The following is a 24864-nucleotide window of genomic DNA, read 5'->3' as shown; positions in this document are numbered from 1 at the left end:
TGTGTTGGTGGAAAACTTAGAGACTCATTCATTTCGATGATTGGACCGAAGTTTCAGCATCTTCCACAAAAAACATTCAGGTAAGCTAAGCTGAGCCTTTATTATTAGCTGGCACAGACTAGCTGTGGCTGTGATCTGATGTGGTTTCTGGTTCTGAGTGCCAGACTGAGCTTAAGCTTCAAACACTTTAACCTGGCATAGCAGACGATGACAATAAAGCCCAGCTGTCACTGAATCGGTATCATTGTGCACTACTGCTATCACAGATACATGCTCAAATACACAGCAACAATGAAGACAGAGTAACCCAAAGGGATTCACCCCTTAATCTCTAAGGGTCTGTATGTGGGGCCGTACTTCAGTTCCTCACCCTTATAACTATTTATTTAACTTTTGATTATGACCAGGGAACTTCAGTATGGGACCAAGTCTCTTTAATTTTTACCTGGGGTTAAGCTTTATTATTATTATCTTAGTAAAGAATAATATTATGATTATGATAAAATGATTCTCATTTTAAGGAAAAGAAAAACTCTTGGAAATTATAAATAAGAAAATTGTATATGGGAATATAATTACTGTTATTGGTATTTGTTTACTTTCTGATGCAGCTGCCACTATATCTATTATAAAGAGTTGAATAAGGCCCAGTAGCTCACCTATGGCTGATCTGTGTCCCACGTAAACTGGACATGGTTTCTTCCAGGTTCTGTCTGAGGTCAGCAATGTTCTTTACCGTCCGCATTCGTCTCGTCTCAGGGTCCTCACCTGGTGGAGAAAATAATGCCATCAGATACCAGCCAGTCCTCAGTTTCCGGATGCCTATACCATCTGGAACAAGCTGTTTTAACTACGCACCAAGCTGTTTCAATTTTGGATCAAACAGCTTCAACCTTAAACCAAGCTGCTCCAATTTGAAACCAAGTCACTTAAATCAGGGACTTAGCAACTTCAACTTGGAACCAAGCTGTTATAATTTGGGATCAGGCCTCTTGGGATAGTCTAATGTCAAGTCACACTGGACACTTTTAAATCCGGGCTTAAAACTTCCCTATTTGAGTGGCTCTTCTCCTTTATTACAGCTTACATTTTTTTATTTGGTTTTGAATTATCCTAATTTCATTACTAATCTGAATTTTAATTTAATGATTTTCTCTATCACTTGCTAAATCTACTGCTTTAATCATGTTTTGCATTTTGTTCTTTTACTTTCTTTTTGAGTGACTCTGTATTTTCTCATTTGCACAACACATGGAATGACAGCAGTGAATGAAATGTGCTATATAAATAAACTTGCCTTGCTTTTAATTTGGGACCAAGCCACCATGATTTTGGATCAAGTCACGTTCATTTTAAGATCCTGTAAACTGGAACAGGCCACTTTAATTTGGAACCAAACTGCTGGAATTCAGTTCAATTTAGGACCAAGTCACCTCAATTTAGGACCAAGCTGCTACCATTTGGGACCAAGCCACCTTCAATTTAAACCAAACTGCTTCAAGCTGAGGCGATTTGGGACCAAGCTACTATGATTTGGGATTAAGCCTCCTGTAAATTTGAATCAAGCTGCTTTAATTTGCAACCAAACTGATGGAACTGGGAAGCCAGTCACTCCAGTCTATGATGAATCCTAGCAGATTCTCCAGACCCTTATGAATACTTCTGCAATGGAATATGGGGAAGAGGAAGAAAAAATGTAATTATCCGTGCCTGAAGACAACAACTACAGATCTACAGAACAGGGTACAAACATAGTCACAGTGATCAAGCAACAATGATTACTGTTCAAATATAAACAAATAAATAAAAATAATACTACCACAATAATGATAGTGTACCTGATCGTCAATTGCTCTGAGAATTTTTGGTTACTGTATACTACCATATGTGTTATTTGATAGTTTTATCACCTTTGCTATTATTCCAAAATGAGTAAAATAGTAAAAAAATCCAAACTTTTGATTAAAACCATATTTTCTGCTCCAGCCATTTTTACTGCACTCATAGCAGCTGGATATTTTGAGATTTGGTCAGCCTAGACATTGTGATTCAAACGCGCTGTGGTTAGCAGCTGGAGGACGCCGTCTGTCACCTCCGTCATGTCTCTGAACATGCTGAAACAACATCCGTCGCTGAAGGGAAAGAGACAGCATTTAGAGTCATCATTTTTCTGTAGGAGGACAGAGGGATTCTGTGCTCCAGCCTGTGCCTATACAGCACACACTGTCACAGTCGATCTGCTTGTTTCAGACATTTTTGACTTTTGAGTTTTAGCCCATTCAATTTGACTCAGGGAAGAAAATACAGCTGTGGACAAAAGGAACATGTTGGCAAAAAAGTTCACACCTTAATATTCAAGCAAATTTGATGTCCGAAGTGTGCTTCTTTAATTTTACACTGGAGCTCAGACGCTAGTAATGACAACTTTTACCCCATGAATTAGCACTGTGCATCATGGCATATGCCACCTTCATGTGTTGTCAGAATTATCATAAATCAGATGTGTCAATCCTGGAGGATTGGATTCTTGCAAAGTACGGCAATTTTCCTTCTCACGCACCTGATTCTACTCATTAGTTAATTGCCAGATTTAGTTGGTGTGTTAGAGTCAGAGGTGCCACCAGGGGATTTTGGGCCCAGTGAAAAGAGACCACATTGGGCCCCATCACCACAGGCCATGCCAATCCTGGAAATATAACACTGTGCAGACATGCATGCAGCATTTGCAGCCTTCTGCATACAGTGGAATTCAATATTTAATGCAAGACTAATACCCTCTATAAGAAATGTGCTAAAGGCCATTTTTACAGTTTAAATTTTCTTTTGGTAAAATGGCTGGCTCATTGATACGGGTATCACTGGGGGTCTGTTTTCATGGTTGACCTGCCAATGATGATTTGATGATAAATTAAAGCCCAGATAACCCAAAGGACTGCACAGTTTCCTTCAGCAGCTCTGCGGTTCACAAACACTCCTCCGCTATAGAAATGCTGAAATGCCAGCCAGAACAGCTCACACCATCTCAGACTTTGTCACCTCACACCAACACCCAGTGAGTAATCAGCAAATAGAGAGAAGAGTAGGTGGAGGAGAAGAGAAAAGAGAGGAAAGAGAGAGAGAAATCCCAACCATACAAAAAATTCTTAAAAGTTTTTTAATAATATGTCAAGATACTATGAACGTATAGGAATGTATGATGCATTGTTAGAGATTTCAAGTAATTAGTAAAGAATTTACAGTAAAGCTAATTTGCAGAATGCCCAGAGATACTACTATATGTAATAGAACATCTATGAATATATTATAATATTTAAATCTAAAACTTGCACGCCTTTCTTGTATATAGCATAACGAAAAGAATCAAGATAACAAGTGAACCGTAGTTCAAATCTGCTAATGCATTTCAATCATGTCTCTTTCCAGCTCTGGCCAGACTGAATGGTAGGCTTAACAGGGTACAGCATGACGAAATGGCCAAAAGCTTCACACTCTGGTGTAATGCCAACCTGATTAGCATTTAAATGCTAAACAGGTCACTACAGGAATGATCACAGACTGTTGTAAGGGTAGGTGCATTCATTTATGAGCAGTATCAGTCATTAAAAACTTCTTTTTTTTACCATTTCAATATGCCAGCTTTATATACCTTTACACTGTATTTACAGTTCATGATTAATGGAACAGTCGAAAATTGCTTGGAATATGATCTCTATACATTAACATACATTAAACTTAACATTTTTCCTTCTCCAACGAAGTTACCATTTCAGAGATGTTAAACTTTACATCTGTGGTGATAAATTAGTAGCAACTGATCTGTCCAGGCTCCACCCACAAATGTGTTCCTTCATAGCTACTGCCATGACGTTGAAGCTTTACAGAGAGCTAGAAAAAATACCACCTAATGAGAAACTGTAGCACACAACTCAGTTTATATCACAATATCTATATTTAGAGTGAGTTATTCATTCAACCATAAATGCATATGTACAGTCACAGTGTCCAGCTCACTTGGTGTAAACTCAAACCTAAACTCATTAGTTTGAATGGGACTTTTATCAGTGTTCTGGAAATCTTGCCCAACCTCTTAACAGTAGCTACGAAAGAACACATTTGTGAGCGGAGCCTGCAGAGGGAAACTTATTGTGATTAAAAATTATGTTTAATCATGATTTGGAGAGGAAACAGCAGGCTAGTTGATTTGCCCAGGCACTTGATATTCGCACGTGCATGCACACACACATACACACACACATGCTTTCACTATCACAGTGCTCCAGGGTTAAAGCCCCTTAATGCCACGTCATATTGTTCGTTAGCATGTCTGTGCTACTGTGCATTCACACCGTGTCACATACTCACACACACACACACACACACACACACACACACACACACACACACACACACACACACACACATTCTCTATGTCTACTATGGATCCAATCATAGACAAGTTATAAGATGACTACAGCAGCAAACAGGCCCCTTAGGAAAACACACACATGCACACATGTACATGCAAACACACACACAAACACACACACACACACACAGTTGATCAGAGGCTGTGATTTATGGGCTTGTAATGGACTGGAACATTCAGCTGAACTGCATAAAAGCACAGAAAACCATTTCCCTCCATTAAAACACTATACATACACACACACACACAATCTCAAAGATATTCATTAGACATACATTACATTCAGCTAAATTCAAATGTCATTAGATATATGCTCTCCACTTTATTGGAAATATTAACCTTGTAATCCTCTTCTCTGGCCACTTTATTACAAACACTTTCTGCTTCCACTCTCTAATCATGTTATCAGAAACCCCAACCTTCTACTCTCTGGCCACTTTATTAGAAACACCAACCTTGTACTTCCACTGACTTACAACCTTATTAGAACCACCTACTTTGTGCTCCCACTTTATTACAGACAATTTCTCTGCCCACTTTGTGAGCTCCACCCACCTTATAGCTCCTCTATATAGGTTTATTACAGATTGTAGATTATCTGTTGCTGCATAGTTTCTCAGCCTCCCTGTATCCCAATCATCATTGGTCAATTTCTCACCATGGGACCACTGTTGTCCAGATATTATTTGGGTGGTGGGCCTGGGGTTTTACACACATCAGTGTCACTGCCAGTTTGAGACTTGGCTTTGTGGTCAGGAACTGACCATTGATGAAGGGCTAGAAAATGGGTAAGGCAAACTATACATCAACAGATGAGACAGTACAAAGCAGAGGTTTCTGATAAAGTGGTCACCAATGCTATGATGCAGCTACAGCACAACAAAGGAAGGAAAATAACATGTAAGACAATGTAATGAAATCAAACAACTAACATTACTCACCACAACAGCTAGAGCGCATACAACCTCACAACAGCATAAAAATACAACTAATACAACACTAATACAACACAATGTTCCACCAAAATTAGAGTCTCAAGAAAATGAGCAGTATAGACACAGATCCACAAGATATATGTGGGCAATATAGATATAAATATACCTCAGATATATACATCAGACACCAGACAAAATAGCCCTGAGGTATACAGCTCTCCTAGATAGAGGAACTAAACCACATTTGTTGCAGCCAGCATGAGGCATGTGCATTAACCGGCTGGTATATGAGAAGACACTGTGAATGTGTGTGTGTGTAGTGTGTAGCGTCTGCAAGATCCTACATGCATGGATCAAACAAGACAGCTAGTAAATGGAGCTATTCCTCAGAACTCCCATAATAAACACCACCTACCAAAAGCTGCAGGTACAGCCAGTCTGCAAATGGTACTGTGAAAGAATGGGGTACAAATTTAGCAAGACCAATAAGCTTGTTTTAATGGACCAGTGTAAGAATCCCTGCTGCTTTCTTTAAGCACAACATTAAATCAGAAATGACAACCACAAAAATGAATAAATAAATATATAAATTAATAACCCAGCCACAGTCTTTTCTCGAAGAGCACAGAAACCGATACGCCGTTGCAAATGATAGCTTGTTTTTGTTCTATAGTAGTTCACTTGGCATTCAGACAGGTACTTGGACAGGTGTGCAAAAGTCAGAGGGCAGCCTTCACTTATTTAATTTCCAGTCAAAACAAAATATAATCTCAAATTGTTCAGTATTTAGTGTGCCCACCCTTTACCTTCATTTCAGCTTACATTCTTTTCAGGGAGACTTGGTTTGAGTTTCTCAAAGAAATCTGCAGAAATATTTTTCACACCTCTCAAGTTCAGTCTTCTCATGATCCACTTAATCCCAAACACATTGAATGATGTTGATGTCTGGATTCTGCGGTGCCCAGTCTTTTTTTCTGAGAACACCAGCAACTTCTTTGATTGACTTAACAGCTTCTTGACAGCTACACATCCTTTCACACCCACAGTGTTGAGTTGTCTTCTCACAGTGGAACTTCTGAAAACTCTTTTCAGAAGTCTTTGCACTTCTTTTCCTCTGACATTCCCCTTCCTTAGTGGATTATATCAAATTTCCTCAGTGCAGGAAATTTTGCACATTCAACTTGGGTCATCAATCAGATCCACCCACATCGTTCTCTAATTGAAGGAGTTTTAACTGTAATATTTTGTAAATCTCTGACATTAAGTGCTCAAGCATCACTGGTTTTATCACCAAAGAATTATTTTACTATTCACAAATTTTTCCTAGCAACATTATCATGGCAGAAATCGTGCATATTCTTCCCATTAAAATACATAATACTGATCACAGGATTAATGTATTGAATTACAGAGCCCACTGTTATTCATTTAATGAAAAATCCAAGATACAGGAAAGTTTTCCAAAGAAATGCAAGTGACACTGGAAGTGACAGAATCTGCTTTATCCTGTCTATTTAATCAGTTTAATCTAATATTTCAGCCACATATACTTTTGGGCCTCTTAAACCATAAATTATTCAGTTGTCACTTAGAAATTAGTTCCAGGGTGTTTTATTTTAGAAGGTTTAACCAGATAAGCAGACCTTATAAACCAGATAAACAGAATTTAATCCACATAATCTGGATCAAAACCAGATAATTTGGATAACTTGGATTTAGCCAGATAATCTGGATTACAGTCAGAATAATATATTTAAGGCCTAATAAATAAACAATAATCCTGGAGTTTAAGGAGCTAATATTATGTAACATAATTCACTTACGTATTGGGTGTGTATGTGTATTCAGAACTTGTTCCAGATCTCCTAGCATGGTGAGGATAACCTCTTTATCCAGCTCTGCTCTTTCTTCTCTGGCACTTTCTATCTCTTCTGCCCACTCTCCGGCTCCGGGAGCCTTCGGATCTTCCTCTTCTTCGTGATCATCCTCCCGGCTGGCTCGCCGCTTAGTTGCAGCCGTAGGCTCGGTTCCCCTCGACCCTGGCCGGCTGACCTTTTGACCCCAGGGCACGGGGATCAGGGAGTGCTCAGACTGAGAGAGCATCTTCGTTAAGGAGAGCGAGAGAGAGCGAGCCCGAGACGCTCCGCCCTCTTTCGGCTTTTTTCGCCCATCTGGCTTCTTTCGCCCGGCTTCTTCTTTGGGAGGCTCATCCAGATCGAAGGAGTAGATTTTCTGTTCCCCATCACTAAGCAGAGTCAGGTTGCCGAGGGAACGCTGCTTGCGGATGTTGCGGTTGTCAGTGCGATGCTGAGATGGGCTGGAGCTCCGGAAGACGGAAAACTCTCGCCCTTTCTTCATTTTGCCTCTTTTTTTCTGTTCTCTGTCCTGATCTGGCTGCCCTTCTTTTTCTGCCTGCTCTCCTCACATCATGTGTGTGTGTGTGTGTTGGTATGCCTCCGTAATCTTCAGGTGGCAGCTGGCTCTCCCTCACTCTCCGCCTGTCCACAAAACTGCACCTCACACCAGGGAGGCTCTAATGCCATCCCCCTGCCCACACACACACACACACACACACACACACACACACACACACACTCAACACAGCCAATAACCACGTCCAGGTACATGCGACAAGCACACTCTCCTCCTCCTTCTTTCCGTTCCTTCCTCTTCTATCACTCTGCTTCCATATGCCTCTCTCTCTCTCCCTTTCTCTCTCTCGCTCTCTCTCTCTCTCGACCAGCATGCAGACATGCACTGTAGGATTAGCACTGAATCTTCTCAGTACAGCTCCTTCTAGACATTCCCTTCTCTCTTTCTCTCTCTCTGCTTTGTTTCTTTCTCTCTCTCCTTCTTGCCTCTCTCACTCCTCGCCTCTCGGTCTAGCTAGGTTCTTCTATTCTATCTCTCCCTTCACCCCTCTCTCCTCTTCTCTTCTTTCTTCTCTCTCTCTACCCTTCTGTCTCTTTTTTCCCATTCTCTCTCCCTGCCCTTTCTCTCCCTCTTGCCTCTCTCTCCCCCTTTTCTTTCATTTGCTCCCCCTTTTCTTTCATTCTTCTTTCTCTCCCTTGTCCTGCTCTTTCTCTCTTTCTTCTTCTCCTCTATTTCTCTCTCTCAGAAGCTGAAGTGCCCTTTCACTCTCTCTACTTTGTTCTGATAATTACAGGCTGAGAGAGTGTCTGAGCTCAGACAGAAGGAGAGCGTGAATAAAAGAAAGAGAGAGAGAGACAGAGAGAAAGAGAGTGTGTGAGTGTGAGAGAGAGAGAGAGAGAGAGAGAGAGAGAGAGATAGTCTGTATGATTGATTGACAAGCCATGAACAGGTTCATGTGCCCAGGGTCTGTCAGCTCTTTTTAATATGCACTGAGCTATTGCAATCTCTCTCTCTCTCTCTCTCTCTCTCTCTCTCTCTCTCTCTCCTGACTACAGAAAGGTTTGCTTCTGCTGTTGCCAATAGCTACCAAGACAGCACACCTTTGTAAAAAAATTATACTTGAAAGTCTGTGTGTGTGTGTGTGTGTGTGTGTGTGTGTGAGAGAGTGTGTGTGTGTGAGTGTGTGTGTGTGTGTGCAGCACCTGAGCTGTGCTTCTCTCTGCAGTGACTCAGCTCTACATGCAATACTTTTAACTATGTACACTTGGCATGGATAACCTGAACTTTAGCCAGATAAACTTTCCTTAAACAGATTATTTTAAATTACCAGATTAACTGGGTGTAAATCCAGATAAACAGAATGCATAGCAGACAGATTTAGCTAGATACACTTGAATTTATCAGATAACCAAAGCTTACAAAAGGCAATACTTCTTAAAACTGGCTAACATGATTTAGCAAGATAACATTGATTAAAACCAGATTAAATAGATTTAACTAGATAAACTAGAATTAATTAGATAACCAAGATCGACTGGATCCATCAAGATAATCTGGATTAAGATTTTCTGGGTTTGCCCAGATAAACTGGAGTTAGTCAAACAACCAGATTGCTCATACATAAACTAAAATACTCTAAATTAAAATCAAAACAATATGTTTTAGGCTTAAACAATCTGACATGATTTAAAACCTGGATTTAGCAAGATAATATGGAGTTATTCAGATGACTAAGACTTGAAAATATAGATTAATGAAATGTAGAAATGTAGGAAAATGTAGATTAATGACAGGCATTCTGTATTAAAGCTAGAGTTAATCAGATTTAAAACATGACTTTAAAATGAACATGATATGGTACAGATAACCTGCATTTATGTATATAATTTGAATTATAAACAGGCAACCCAGATAAAAACCCAGCAGTCCAAATTCTCTCACTGAACCTGGTCATATAATCTGGACACAGACCCAAACATAGACCCAGCACACTAATCTGGACTTAAACATGATAAACTGACACTGGAAGAAAGCTATAACTGACCAGATAATCTGACCTTTACCAAAGGATTAACAGGTATCATCAGAATCCTGAAAGACCATAGTCATAAGATCAAGGCAGGTATGTGTTTCTGAGTCTGTGAGTGTGTGTGCGGATTTGCTAGACAGACACTTTTACAATTTGGTGGAACCCATAATGCACTGCAGCAGGAGCTGGCATCTATAAGCAGCCCAGCAAAAGCCACAGGAGTGACCAAAACGAGCACAAAGTGGAAAAACACGACATCACTGCTGCACATCTGGTCTAACTCGCTCACACCCGCATCTGACCACTGGACACTACCACTTCAAAACCTGCACATGAAATGCAGTGTGTGGTTCTTTATGAAGCATGTGTGTGTTTGCAAACAACATTCCAGTCATATTTGTGGCAGGTTAGAGGTCAGTTTATAGCTCTGGTCTGCTTTGGACTGTGTTCGCCTTTCAACAACAAAACAAAACAAGACATCAAAAATAGAGAAAGAGATTCTTCACTCCACCAAAGCATATTTTAATTTGTTCATGCACAAATGGCCTAAAATTAGATGTATTCATATTGTTCATTACATTATTTGTTTTGACACTGTAAAAGAATAGTGTTTTAACTTTAAATGATTACTTATCATACTGCCTTAACATTAACAAGACAGGTGAACTTACAAAAGCAAGTTAACAAGTTAACAAGACAGATTCTCATTCTGTTGACATGCTACTAAAAATCCAGTTAACTCACAATTTTAAGGGAGCCCGGTAACACTTTAAAGTTAGAATGCCATTTTTCACAGTGCAGTTTTTCTCCCAATATTGAGCCTGTTAGCTAGGTCTCCCCTTGTCACACAATGCTACCAAGCTGGGATGGTGAAGACCACCCCATCTGTTCAAACTGCCGCTAACTCAACATTGTTGGACAGATCAACATGCTTGGAGGGGAATACTAACTGCTAATTCTATTATGTCAGCTAACAGACGTATATGTTAGCTAGTATTGTGTTGAGTAGACAAGGAGAAGGAGGGCCAATCTCTACTAAATTTTTGGCACAATGTAAATGTACCCTGAAAAGGTATACCAGCGGTCGTTAAGGTCCAATTGTGTACCTTAATAAATTTAAAGGCATGCTGAAAGGCAAATGAAAAAGCCTGGAGTCAAGACAGGGTGTAATGATTCAGTTCTACATAAAGAATATAACACCAACATAATATGGCACAGTTGCGTTCCCTACCTAAAAATACTGATGATGTAAGAATGCACCCTTTGGCTAAATCCCATTCATATTTTTATCCCTACTCCTTGTTCTTGAGCGTCACCTTGTCCCTGAGATTACTTAACACCTCAAGATGGTTTGAGGTGAGTGTGTGATGTTAGTGCCAAGCTAATTTGGGCATAGGCTTCTATTACTTATTAGCTATATTAGTCTTGTAGCATCAGTGTAAAACTTCAGACACAAAACAAGTCTTGAACGATTAACAGGGAAAAAAAAGTTTTGTTTCATCTGAGCTTTGTTGTGGGTTAAGTACTAGATCGGTGTGTAAAACCGATCTGTTTCACAGCCAGAAGCACCCTCAACTACAACACACACACACATGCACACACGCACACACACACACACACACAGACAGATCCTCTGCAGGTTTCCGGCCCCCATATTGCTGCTACAGCAGGAAAAGGTCAGAAATGACAGGTGGACAAAGGCAGGCCGTGTTTACATCACTGTCCAGAGTGTGTTGTCGATGTGTGTGTGTATGTGTGTATGTCTGTGTGTGTTTGCTGTTGATAAAGGTCACATGATTGTTTCTGTTGCTACACTGTTGTTTTGTTGTTGGAGGTGTGTGTCTGTGTGTATATTTATAGTTTGCATATTTATGTCATATTTATATCTCAAGTGAGTGTTGTGTGTATTTACTGTATGTGCACTTTTCTGCAGTGAATGTGTTTTGTGCATGTGTGTGCACTTATTATATGTCTATTAAAGTATTTCAAAAATGTGTATATATGTGTGAAGTCAAACAATTTAAACAATTAATTGCAAATAATGACATTATTTTGTGTAGTCATTAATCACAATGACTCTGAAGCTGAAGTAATATTTGTTTCCTTTTTGAAAAGCATAAGAAAGCGTTTATTAATCACAGTAATTCTGTTTGCATTGGTTCACATGAACCAGTTTTCGTCACTGATGTCTAGTGAGAACAACACTGGCTCTCCTCCACTGCTAACATTACTAATATGATATTAGTAATATAATAGCAATACTGATATTGCTGGTATGAGTCCTGTGTTTCGCTGACTTAAGACTGCTGTGTCTTAGTTTTTGTCATGAGATCCATTTCGGAATTTGACATTTAAAAATTGAACAGTCATAGCATCTACATACAAGCTGTGTGGCTGCTTATGGATCAAAGGGTCAAACCAGGAAAATGTGTTATTAACACTGTTAATAAATTATTGCAGTAAAGTCTTATTTACATTTTAAGTTTGACACCAACTTGTGTAATATAAAAATACGTATAAAAATAGATGTAATTAGTAAGTATATAATGTATATATGAGCATATAATCCTACCTGATATCTCCTCTAGGCACTGTTTGGCTGTTTTGTTGTAGATGAGTTCTTTAGTGGGACTGAGGCAGGGCTCAATTACTGCAGTACAGTCGTTCTCTGAGTATGTCCTAGAGACAGAGAGAGAGAGAGAGAGAGAGAGAGAGAGAGAGAGAGAGGGAGAGAGAGTGAGAGAGAGAGAGAGAGAGAGAGAGAGAGACAGAGAGAGAGAAAGAGAGCATTGGTTAAATTAGCTGCAAAACAATATACGCATACAATTACAACATCCATGCTCCATCCTCAGATGTATTCTATTGTAGCTACTTGGGAGTGTGCTGCTGTGAGATTGATCAAGCTTTACAGAACGCTGGAAAAATAGCATTCAACTTCATGCGAAACTGCAGTTCGCAACTCAGTTTATATCAAAATACCTACATTTAGAGTGAGATATTCATTCAACCTAATGAGAAACTGTAGCTCACAACTCAGTTTATATCACAATACCTACATTTAGAGTGAGATATTTATTTCAAATGACATCTGATCAGTAGGCTAAGCAAAAACCTGACCAGCTTTAGCTGCTTTAGTGATGCTAGCTAAATTAACATCATAGCCTACACAGCTAACAACAGTAGTGTAGCTGAATACAGCTTAAATTTAAAGACTTAGATGAAGCTTACATATTGTTTCTGTTTCTGCCATAATGTTAGTGTATCGACCATTTTGGACAAAACCGTAACACCAAAGTTTCTTCATGTGAGAAAAAAAAAACATTTTTATTTTCATTTTTATTCATATTATTGTATTAATACGCAAAATTAGCTAAAACGGTCACTAGCAAAACTCACTATTTGATTTTAGTCTAGAGTCCAAGTCTATGTGTTGACTTTAAGCCATTTATGCAAAATGGTCCATATATAACCCTACATAATCCCGCGTACACGCCATCAAAATGTGTTACTTTAACTTCTGGCAGGCCTTTCACACATGCACACACACATTTGAAGCAACAAAAATAAATAAACAAATCTGCAGGGGAAAAAGAGAGAGGGAGCGTGTAAAGTGTCAGACTCTTCAGGGCTAGGTGAGGAAAATTATTCAAATGAATTTAGAGAGGAAAAAGAAGACAGAAACAGATGGAGTAGGTCAACTCAGTACACACACACACACACACACACACTATACACGTCGGTGCTATTGTGAATCTTCAGGCTGACGATTCATGATTCACTGGTTAGAAAAGGGTTTTGTAAATTAAGAATCATTCAAATCAAGTCAAAATTTGATTCAGTGATTTGATTCAGTGAATAGATTAGGCTATCAAGCTTCTTTAGGAAATATTGTAATGCATTAAAAATCTGTCAAATTTCTTTAGGAATGTGTATTGCAACTTTCATATTTTAATTCCCTATTAGGCAGAAATTAAGATTAGATTAAGAGACCCTTATTAATTTCACAGTGGTGAAATTTCACCTCCGCATTTAACCCATCTGTGAAGTGAAACACCACATACACTCTAGTGAGCACTAGGGGGCAGTGAGCACACTTGCCCAGAGCGGTGGGCAACCCAATCCGCAGCGTCCGGGGAGCAGTTGGGGGTTAGGTGTCTTGCTCAAGGACACCTCAGTCATGTGCTGTCGGCTCTGGGGATCGAACCAGTGACCTTCCGGTCATGTGGCTGGTTCCCTAACCTCCAGCCACGACTGCCCTAATGCTCTTATATGGACACTGCTCTGCCATGTCACACCTCAGTATGTGTCTACTACACAATTCCAACATTAACAAACTCTACACTGCAGAACCCTAATAAATATTTTTAAACACATAATGTGTTCTGACAGAATCAATGCTAAATAACATTCTAGCTCGGACAGCGCCACCTTGCTGTCTGAATTGGGATGATGAAATACTGTGACCTTTTCACTGTGGTGCCACCTGTCTCACCCACAACCTTCACTCAGTTACCTCCAGCAATAATGGTGGAAATCTCTGATGGTGCTGTGATGTGTGTGTTTGATACAGAACAGTGAGTTATGGATTAGAACTCAGCACAGACAGGTGAGTGTCTGTGTGTGTGTGTGTGTGTGTGTGTTTGTGCGCGTGAAAGTTGTTTAATCTAGAGAGGGATTAGAGCCACACAACCGCACACACACACACACACACACACACACACACACACACACACACACACAGGCTTACTAAGAAAACAACAAATAGTCATGCATCCTCTCTGTCTCTCTGCCTTTCTATTTTCATTACTCTTTCTTTCTTTCTTTCTTTCTTTCTTTCTTTCTTTCTTTCTTTCTTTCTTTCTTTCTTCCCCTCTCTTCTTGCTTTCTCTCCATCAGTCTCTCTCACTCTTGTTTTCTTTTTCCATCTCTGAGCCTGTCTATTCTCCCCTTCTTGCTTTCTTTACTCTCTCTTTCTCACTTTCTCTCTCATATCCATCTTTCTTTTTTGTCTCTCCTCTACCTCTTTTGCTTTCTCACTCCATCTCTCAGCCTCTCTATATTCTTTCTTTCTTCATTCTCTTTCTATCTTTTTCTGTCTCTTTGCCTCATACTCTTCTCTCTCACTCTCTCTCTCTCTCACTGTTTCTTATATTCCTTTTTCTCTCTCCCTTATCTGTCTTTGTCTCTCTCTCTCTCTCTCTCTCTCTCTCTCTCTCTCTCTGGTTCAGTTTCTTTATTTACACCATGCCTCTTTCACCCTCACATCTCTTTTTTCTCTCTTTACTCTCCACTTTCTCTCCTATTCTTTCTCTCTCAGGCTCCCTTCACTGTCATTCTTTCTCTTTCTTCACTTTATCTCTCTTTAGCCTTGACACTGCTATTCAGAATCGAACCGTCTACAGCCCTACAGTCTGCTATTGCATTGCATTTCAGTTCGTGACTCAACAGTTTTTAATATTTTCTACAACAAAGTCTGGTGCTGATGCTGGTAAACACTAACAGACATAGAGAGTTATAACACAGAGAGCTGACTGAAAAACACCTCCAACAAAACAAGGCTTTTACTCTTATGTGAAGACTCCATGTCATTGAAAGAATGCAGATACTCTACATCTCACACTTTACAGGCAGTATGAATGGGAAATCATTATGCCTTTTCTTCATTCTACATCTGAGTGAAACATGGTCAGGGATGACCTTGAAAGATTGTTGTAAAGCTAGTGGATCCTTTTCTCTCAATGACAGGAGATAATGGGGGTGGAACTTGACATACAAGCCGATGAACACCTCACAGCACTATAAGTACCTTAAATAGTTAATATGTCAATATGTAATGTACTTAACAAGAAATGTGGACTGGTAACTGCTCTCTGCTCTCTATAAATCACGTTCAGTTTAAAGTAACACAGACAGATCCTGACCAAATGCAGGCTCACTATTACTATTATTAATTCTGTATTTGTTTTTAGTTCTACAAAGTATTTTATGCTTTGAGTTGATGAACCTAACTCACAACCAAATCACAATCAAAAGCTGTGCAATGCAGCATTGTAGTTTTTTTTTGTCTATTTGAGCTGTTTACATTCACCTCCAGTGCAACCATGTAATGTGCATTGCGCATCCAATACAATGGCGGCTCCGATATGTTAAATATCTCGACTAAAGCCGTGCATTTTTATAGTAAATTCAACATTTTGTGCAGTTTGTGTACTTTAGGATATTTACACCACAAGTCCTCAGGAGGCCACTGAATGTTGCTGGCTGTGGTATATATGTGGTATATATGTGGAATATCACATATTATACAATTTTGCATTTAAAACACCTCTAAATCATTTCGAGAGCTGTTTTGACCATGCTTGATGGAGCAGTGTGTTAAAAAACACACAGCAGTGGTGAACACTACTGACTGCACTGGTGTGTAATGGTGATGAACACTAATGACTTGCACTGTGTTCTCTCTCAAGCAGCCCAGAAAGAGCGGCATGGAGAGACTAGCTAAAAGCTAATTATTCTCTGCCTCCTATGGACTTGGAACTCTTCTCTGCTTCCCCGTTGAGTATAATTAAAGGGAGTGTGTGCCACTGTTTAATGGAGTAAAATAATGATTGCATGACTTAAAATAGAATACCAGGCCTAGATCTTTCTCTGGAACCAGCTTCAGAACCTGACACTTCTAGACTCCAGAACACCAGTCCAACTTACAGAATTTGTGCTAGTGTGTATGATTGCTGGGAGGCTCCAGAATGTTCTCACACATTCACACTGGTTCTTCTGGCTCAGTAGTTCTTTTTTCTGAACAGTATAAGTCAACATCAGAATAATAGTGCTTGATGGTGTGTTGTGGTGGCTGTTGCAGTGTGACAATACCTATCAGAGAATAATTATGCAGATTATGTTGCTAGCGTGTAGTGGAGAAGGATTATGTTTGGTGGAGAATAATGATGTTGGGTGGAGAATGATTATTAAAGTATGATGATGTTTGGTGAAAAGGGGTGTGTTGGGTGGAGAATGGTATTTAGGGAATGGTTTCATGGGGAATGATGTTTGCTAAAGAATGATGATGTTTGGTGGGTAACATGGTGTTTGGTGGAAAATTGGAATGTTTGGTGGAGAATGATGGTGTTAATGATGGTGTTTGGTGGTGAATAATGGTGGTAATGATGGTGTTTGGTGGAGAATAGTGGTGTTAATGATGGTGTTTGGTGGAGAAAGATGGTGTTAATGATTGTGTTTGTTAGAGAATGATAGTGTTAATGATGCTGTTTTGTGGATAATGATGGTATTAATGAAGGTGTTTGGTGGAGAATGATGGTGTTATTAATGGTGTTTGGTGGAGAATGATGGTGTTAATAACGGTGTTTGGCAGAGAATCATGGTGTTTGGTGTAGGATGAGGATGGTTGGTGGAGAATGATGTTTTTTATTGATGGTATTTGGTGGAAAATGGTGGTGTTAATGATGGTGTTTGGTGGAGAATGATAAAGGATAGTGGTCAAAAAATAAAGCACTGTGTGAGCAGACAGAACACCATCAATCACCATCACCATTAAACCAAAAGTATGAGACTTAAGTCATAGAACACTTTCACTTGAAAATGAAAGTTAAATCAGGTGAAAACCTGCAAAAGAAAACATTCTAGACCTTGTTGTATAGTTTTGTATGTACTCATTATTTACACATTTATGTGTAGTCTAGTCTATTTGCACTAGAATAGGGATACATTTTCTAAATCCATAACCAAGCACTTCAGTAAGTTTCTTGGAATAAGAGTGTCTGCGAAAAATGGCTGTGAGCGTAAAAACGTAATGCAGGGGTCCTGTCTTATCTTGTGTGCTTCTCATCTGCATATATCTTGCAGTGTCTTAGCTTGATGGCATCCTAGACTCTGACCTATCTGTGCTAGCATTATACAAGAAAGCATTTTCCAAGTAGACTACAAAGATGTACATGAAGAGAGGATAAGAACATCTGCATCCCTTGAAATAAATTTTAATGTATTAAATTAAACTAAATTAAATTTAATTTATTTATTGAAGAAATGTCTGTTGTAGGCTAAATTGCTGCAAACCTCTGTACTTTATGCACTGCGTGGTAATGTTTTGCAACTTAACATTGAATAAACTTTTTCCTTTGTGTACCACCCACCTGCATATAAAAGGTGCAACGGTTGCCGTGTTGGGGTGATTGTGCTGCTGTTGCTGGGGTAGTTGTACTGCTCCGTTGCCCCCCAGCACCCCTCCTCCTCCAATGGTGGATGCAGTTGAACCAGAAAGAGCAGAAGTACTGGTGGAGGAAACCATGCTGGTCTTCCTGCCTTCCAGACGCTGCATGTAGTACGCCTGCCCTCCTTTGCCGCTCTTTGCCTTCTCGCCACCTTCTTTAACTGGCGCTCCCGCCAAGCTGGGCTGACCTCCTGCAGACTTGGTATTGGCTGAAGCTGCTGGAGCCTTTAGTCCAGGTTTAGGGATGCCACTGGAAGCTGGGATTGCACTTTCTTTCTTTGCTGTGGGCGTCTTACCTCCTTTAGGGATCATGCTAGCGATTCTCGACGTTTTCTTAGCTGGTTCTACAGGTGCTGGTTCTTCTTTAGGTGGAGTGCTGGCTTTACTTTTGCTTTTGCTCTTCTCTTCTTTGTCTTTAGGCTGGGGAAGAGACTTTAAGGCGTTCTTGTTGGTATTGGTACTGCTACTTTGGCTGTTAGCAGTAGTAGCAGTTATGCTAGCTGTGCTCTTGTTTTGGGTCAAGACAGAGGACGCAGGTGTCTTGCCCTGCTGCTTGGACATTCCATTGGATGGCACTGGGCTACAAGACCCTTCATCTCCATACTCTGACAAATCATCTTCTTCTTGTAGAGCCATTTCAGCCATGGAAGGTGAAGTCCTGGATGCAGAACGTGAGTTTATGAGGCGAAACTTCTCCAGCATGGACCGCTGGTTCCCAGGGGCTGATTTGGAGGCATCAGTTAACGGAGGCCGTTGGCGGTCAGGAGTGGACGGAGGAGGTGGAGAGGAAGTGGGGCTGGTGGCCAGCATGGAGGAAGTTGCACTGTGCTTCATGTTCATGGACTTGCTGCGCCAAGCCTTTCCTGCTGTCGGGGAAGGGATGGATGAGGCCAGCTGCTGGCCACTGCTGCTGCCGTTCATGCTGCCCGCTAGAGGTATGGACTTCACTGATTCTGTGACAAACAGTAGATAAGATCAGATAACATATTTTACTGATTTGCTGAAAATTTGGTCTCACTTTATTTGGATAATCCACTATCTACAGATAGTAGTTAAAGATTAGATAAACAGTACATGTACTGTTTATCTACAGATGTTCAAAATGTTATCTAACTATTTGTTGATTTTAAACAGTGGTGGGGTTAGGATTTGGACCAGGGCTAGGGAGAGGACCTGGGTGAGGGTTGGATTTAGGTTTTGAGTTGTGGATAAGGTTAAGATTAGAAAGTTATGGTCAATTTAGTAGTTATTTTGTAAATATTGAAAGTTAATTGTGTGTACAAAGCATCTAAAGTGGATACATATATATATATATATATATATATATATATATATATATATATATATATATATATATATATGTGTGTGTGTGTGTGTGTGTGTGTGTATATTTGTGTGTGTGTGTGTGTGTATATAAACTGCACTTACTGGGCTAGGGCACCCTCTGCAGGATTATACCATTTAAGAACATTAACACCAAAACAGTATGCAGTTCTATACACACACACACACACACACACACACACACACACACACACACACACACACACACACACACATGCCTGCATCTTTACATAAAACAACAGTGCTCTAGCTATTATGATACACAGGGTGTATAACTGATAAGATTACATTCAAATGGAGAAGAAGAGAGGAAGAAAATGAAAGTTTTGTCAGGATTTCAGAACACAGTGAATTTTGCTTTGTTGACTTGTTGTCTTTTGCTCTGCTGTCCCCTGCCACAGTGAGATTTCAGGCAATGCTGTGAGGCACTCAGGCAGAAAATTGGCTCCCGAATTGATTTGGTAGAATTTCAAACAGTTGACGCTCCCTTGTGTTGGCTAGCCCTTCTATTTGTAGCTGTTGTGGGATGTAAGTGTTGTGGGGAATCAGAATAATTCAGATTAAATCATGAGTCAACTGAGACTTTCATGGACATTTATAACAAGGCACACATTTAGGGAATGCTGCAGTGCTAGACAATAGAGAGATAATACATTACCGTTCAGAAGTCTGGAATCACTGTTTTCAGATTCATTAATTCAGTCATTCATTCATTCATCTCTATGCTGTGCCTCTGTGGTTCTTTTCATGTCCATCCTTCAATTTATTCATTCATTTCACATCCATTACTCATTCATTTATCATAATGCCAGACCAACATTTCTATCAGTATAATATGTGCATACACTAAATATTACATTCATTAATAATCAGCTAGTTCCTATTATCATGTCAGATTATTATTCTCCTTGAATCCATTAATTTATTCATTCATTCACTTACCCACCCACCAACCCATTCATTCATTCATTCATTCATTCATTCATTCATTCACTCATTCATTCACCACCATGTCAGTTTCTGGGATCCATTCATCCATCCATCTCTTCTTTCACTCATTTATTCTTTTATTCAATCATTCATCTGCCAGTCACCATGTCAGTTCTTAAATTTAAGTATTAATTTGTTCATTGAAACATTAGCATGCATGACCCTCCCCTAACCTCTGAGCTAAAACTGCTCTATAAACCCCATTATAATCTCCCTCACTCTGAAAATTCCAAAAATGTAAGAGTGATAGACAGAGAGAGAGAGAGAGAGAGAGAGAGAGAGAGAGAGAGAGAGTGAGAGCGAGAGAGTTTAACTTGATGTATGTGTATGGAGCCTTTACCAGCACTGTGAATAGGCTGTGTGTGTGTGTGTTTGTTAGTTAAATTAACCACACGTTAAACATAAAAGCAGGCTGGATGATTCCACTTCTCTCAGTCCTACACACACACACACATAAATATAAAGGTCAGCCTGTCAGCTTACAGTTACCATAGCAACCCGCCTTTTTCTCACCACTTACTTCATCCACTGGGAGTGATGACAGTGGTGGTGACAGATCTCACACACACACACACACACACACACACACACACACACACACACACACACACACACACACACACACACACACACACACACAGATAAGAGACTGAGATTGATGCTGTGATTTAGATTTTGCAAATGTGTAGATCTTTTTTTGATCTATCTCTATAATACTTTATCCCTTCCTTCTAGGACATGTTTAGTCCCCCACCCCCTCCCCAGTGTCTCCACAGATGAGAAAAGTTTGCTTTTCTCATCTGTGGAGACATTACCTTTTATAGTGAGACAGAGAAAAAAGAGAGAAGAGAAGAAGAAAAGACAGAGAAAGACAAATGACAAATCGACAACAGGAAAGAGAAGAGAAAATTACTAAGTGAGAGACACAGAGAGAGAGAGAGAGAGAGAGAGTATGAGCAGGAGAGAGACAGAAGGATAAAGAAAGATAAAGACAGAAAGAGCTTCTTGGATTCATGCAAGCCCATCTGCCATTACAGTGTGTGTATATGAGTGTATGAGTGTATGAGTGCTCTCAGGGCAGTGAGGCAGTAAAGTCTTTTACAACTCCTTTTCCAATGAATCAATGGACGTTCCAATGGACGTTGTGAAAACATAAATAAAAACAGAATATGATGATTTGCAAATCCTTTTCAACCTATATTCAACTGAATATGCTACAAAGACAAGATATTTAATGTTCAAACGGATAAACTTTATTGTTTTTTGCAAATATTCATTTTGAATCTGATACCTGTAACACATTCCGAAGAAGTTGGGACAGGGGCATGTTTACCACTGTGTTACATCACCTTTCCTTTTAACAACACTCAATAAGCGTTTGGGAACTGAGGACACTAATTGTTAAAGCTTTGTAGGTGGAATTCTTTCCCATTCTTGCTTGATGTACAACTTCAGTTGCTCAACAGTGTCCATTGTCACATTTTGCGCTCCATAATGGAGACACAGTGGTGCGGTGGGTAGCACTGTCGCCTCACAGCGAGGGGGGCCTGGGTTTGATTCCCCGGCCGGTTGACCAGGGTCCTCTCTGTGTGGAGTTTGCATGTTCTCCCCGTGTCTGCGTGGGTTTCCTCCCACAGTCCAAAGACATGCAGTTAGGCCAATTGGATACGCTAATTTGCCCCTGGGTGTGAGTGATTGTCTGTCTGCCCTGCGATGGACTGGTGACCTGTCCAGGGTGTATCCTGCCTTCCACCCGATGACTGCTGGGATAGGCTCCAGCATCCCCCTGCGACCCTGATGGAGAAGCAGCTTGGAAAAATGGATGAATAATACACCACACATTTTCAATGGGAGACAGGTCTGGACTGCAGGCACCCGCACTCTTTTACTATGAAGCTAAGCTGTTGTAACATGTGCAGAATGTGGCTTGGCATTGTCTCGCTGAAATAAGCAGGGACAAGACGTCCACGATTTCCAAAATCAATTTGAAATGTGGACTCGTCAGACCACAGGACACTTTTACACTTTGCGTCAGTCCATCTCAGATGAACTCGGGCCCAGGGAAGCTGGCGGCATTTCTGGGTGTTGTTGATATGTGGCTTTCGCTTTGCATGGCAGAGTTTTAACTTGCACTTGTAGATGGAGCGACGAACTGTGTTCACTGACAATGGTTTTCTGAAGTGTTCCTGAGCCCATGTGGTAATATCTGTTACAGAATGATGCGGGTTTTTAATGCAGTGCCGCCTGAGGGATGGAAGGTCATGGGCATTCAATGTTGGTTTTCTGCCTTGCCGCTTACTTGCAGAGATTTCTCCAGATTCTCTGAATCTTTTGATGATATTATGGACTGTAGATGATGAAATACCTAAATTCCATGCATTTGCACGTTGAGAAACGTTGTTCTTAAACTGTTGGACTATTTGCTCACGCAGTTGTTCACAAAGTGGTGAACCTCGCCCCATCCTTGCTTATGAAGGACTGAGCCTTTCAGGGATGCTCCCTTTATACCCAATCATGACACTCACCTATTTCCAATTAACCTGTTCACCTGTGGAATGTTCCAAACAGTTGTTTTTTGAGCATTCCTCAACTTCTCAGTCTTTTGTTGTCCCTGTCCCAACTTCTGTGGAACATGTTGCAGGCATCAAATTCAAAATGAGTGAATATTTGCAAAAAAAAGTTTATCCGTTTGAATATTAAATATCTCGTCTTTGTAGTGTATTCAATTGAATATAGTTTGAAAAGGATTTGCAAATCATCGTATTCTGTTTTTAAGTTAAGTTAAGTGAGTTAAGTGATACTGTTTTGATCCCACAACCGGGGAAATTCCATCTCCGTATTTAACCCATCCATGCAAGTGAAACACCACACACACACTAGGGGGCAGTGAGCACACTTGCCCGGAGCGGTGGGCAGCCCTATCCACGGCGCCCGGGGAGCAATTGGGGGTTAGGTGTCTTGCTCAAGGACACCTCAGTCATGGACTGTCGGCGCTGGGGATTGAACTGGCAACCTTCCAGTCACAGGGCCAGATCCCTAACCTCCAGCCCACGACTGCCCCCAAGTGAATAAACATGTTTATTTATGTTTTACACAATGTCCCAACTTCAGTGGAATTGGGGTTGTATAATTCCATTATAGGCCAAAACACTCAGAGCCCAGAGAGACGTGTGTGTTCTATGTTTACAGCTGTACAATACAGATTAAATCAGTACTGTAATTATATCACTAACTATTGTAATTAGGAAAACTTTGTAATATATTATACACACAATTAACTCATAGTTAAACACGTTCTTAACGTTTGTAATTTACTTTTTTAGAGAATATGAATATGGTGATTCATTAAAACACCCACTGTAACCCATATGGAGCTGTGATTGGTCAGAAATTTGTGTAATCTAGTTGTCTGCAATGTTAGTATTGCAAAGCATGTCAGTACATCAGTATTGGTGATTCCAACCATCTCCATAACGATTATTAAATAATATGTTGTGCAGCACTAGTTCTATCCATCACAATAGAGCACCGTCAAGATTAAAATGATAGTTCTACCAAAAATCTAAGCGTCCCCCTTAGCGTCGAGCCCTTCGAGCTTCAAGTACAGCTCAGCTTGACCCACCATCCGTCAAGATGCATAAAAGACAAGCATCAAGACTTTTCTCTGTACAGGCACCCAGGTGGTGGAATGAACTCCCAATGATTGTCTGAATAGCAGTTCTTCAATCGCAAACTGAGGACACATCTCTTTATATAGCAACCTAAGTGAGCACTGAGTTAAGTATTTATTGTCATATACTGTACTGCACTTATTGAAATGTATTGTATTGCACTGCTCTGTGTTTAACTCTGTTTAGTTTCTCTATGTATCAACATGGACTATGGTTTCTAGCAGTATCTGAGCTCAGGACTAACTTTCACTCCCTGCTAGTTACCTATCTGTAACTAGCAAAGATACTTTCTCTAAGAAGACAACAAAGCACTTTTGTAAGTCACTCTGGATAAGAGCATCTGCTAAATGCTGAAAATGTAAATGTAAGCAAGTCTTTCATAGAATGTTAGAGTGATGAATTAGGCTCTGGTTTGTGGCCAATGGCTTGCAAAGGTATTTAAAAATGTAAAAAAAAGCCTTTTATTTGTGGTGGAGCAGGATAATCATCAAAATTTGCAGAACAAATGGGTGTGTCATTGATTTTATAGGATGTAGACAGAACTTTCATACTGATGCTGAAAACATATTTGAGCTGTTTTTTATGTTCTTTAACAGTGGTGCCATCTAGCGGATGGCAGGAATGTGGCAGCTGGACCTCACGTTCTTGGTGCTTGGATGGAAAAAAGTGTGTGTGAAATGGCTGAGGAGTGTGCGTGTGCCTGTTACCTCTGTCGTTTCCGCTGGCATACTGCAGTGGTCTGTTCTTGTCGATGCTGTTGAAGCTCTGGCTCCTGCGGTTCAGAGCGGTGGCTGAGGGCGGAGCTTTGCTGCTGCTGCCCACACTGCCTGCAGCGGGGGATCTGGACGGACCTGGCAACCTGAGACAAACAC

The 24864-nt window shown here is 40.2% G+C and overlaps 1 protein-coding gene across 8 annotated transcripts in view; it reads right to left on the bottom strand.

Annotated features, from left to right (window-relative positions):
* nav3 (neuron navigator 3) overlaps positions 1-24864 on the bottom strand; it is a 366751-nt gene that overhangs the window by 83576 nt on the left and 258311 nt on the right. For all 8 annotated transcript variants that reach the window (XM_037540025.1, XM_037540035.1, XM_037540009.1 and 5 more), the window contains 4 exons: positions 24700-24851; positions 17911-18940; positions 12336-12442; positions 660-768 (listed from right to left, as the gene is read on the bottom strand). In XM_037540025.1, the coding sequence (XP_037395922.1) occupies positions 660-768; positions 12336-12442; positions 17911-18940; positions 24700-24851 (1398 nt within the window). The remainder of the gene's footprint in view (positions 1-659; positions 769-12335; positions 12443-17910; positions 18941-24699; positions 24852-24864) is intronic.

This window comes from Pygocentrus nattereri, chromosome 1 (genome assembly GCF_015220715.1).
Source record: "Pygocentrus nattereri isolate fPygNat1 chromosome 1, fPygNat1.pri, whole genome shotgun sequence".
NCBI lineage: Eukaryota > Metazoa > Chordata > Actinopteri > Characiformes > Serrasalmidae > Pygocentrus > Pygocentrus nattereri.
The sequence above is the reverse complement of the archived record's forward strand: the minus strand, read 5'-3'. Positions and strand labels throughout refer to the sequence as shown.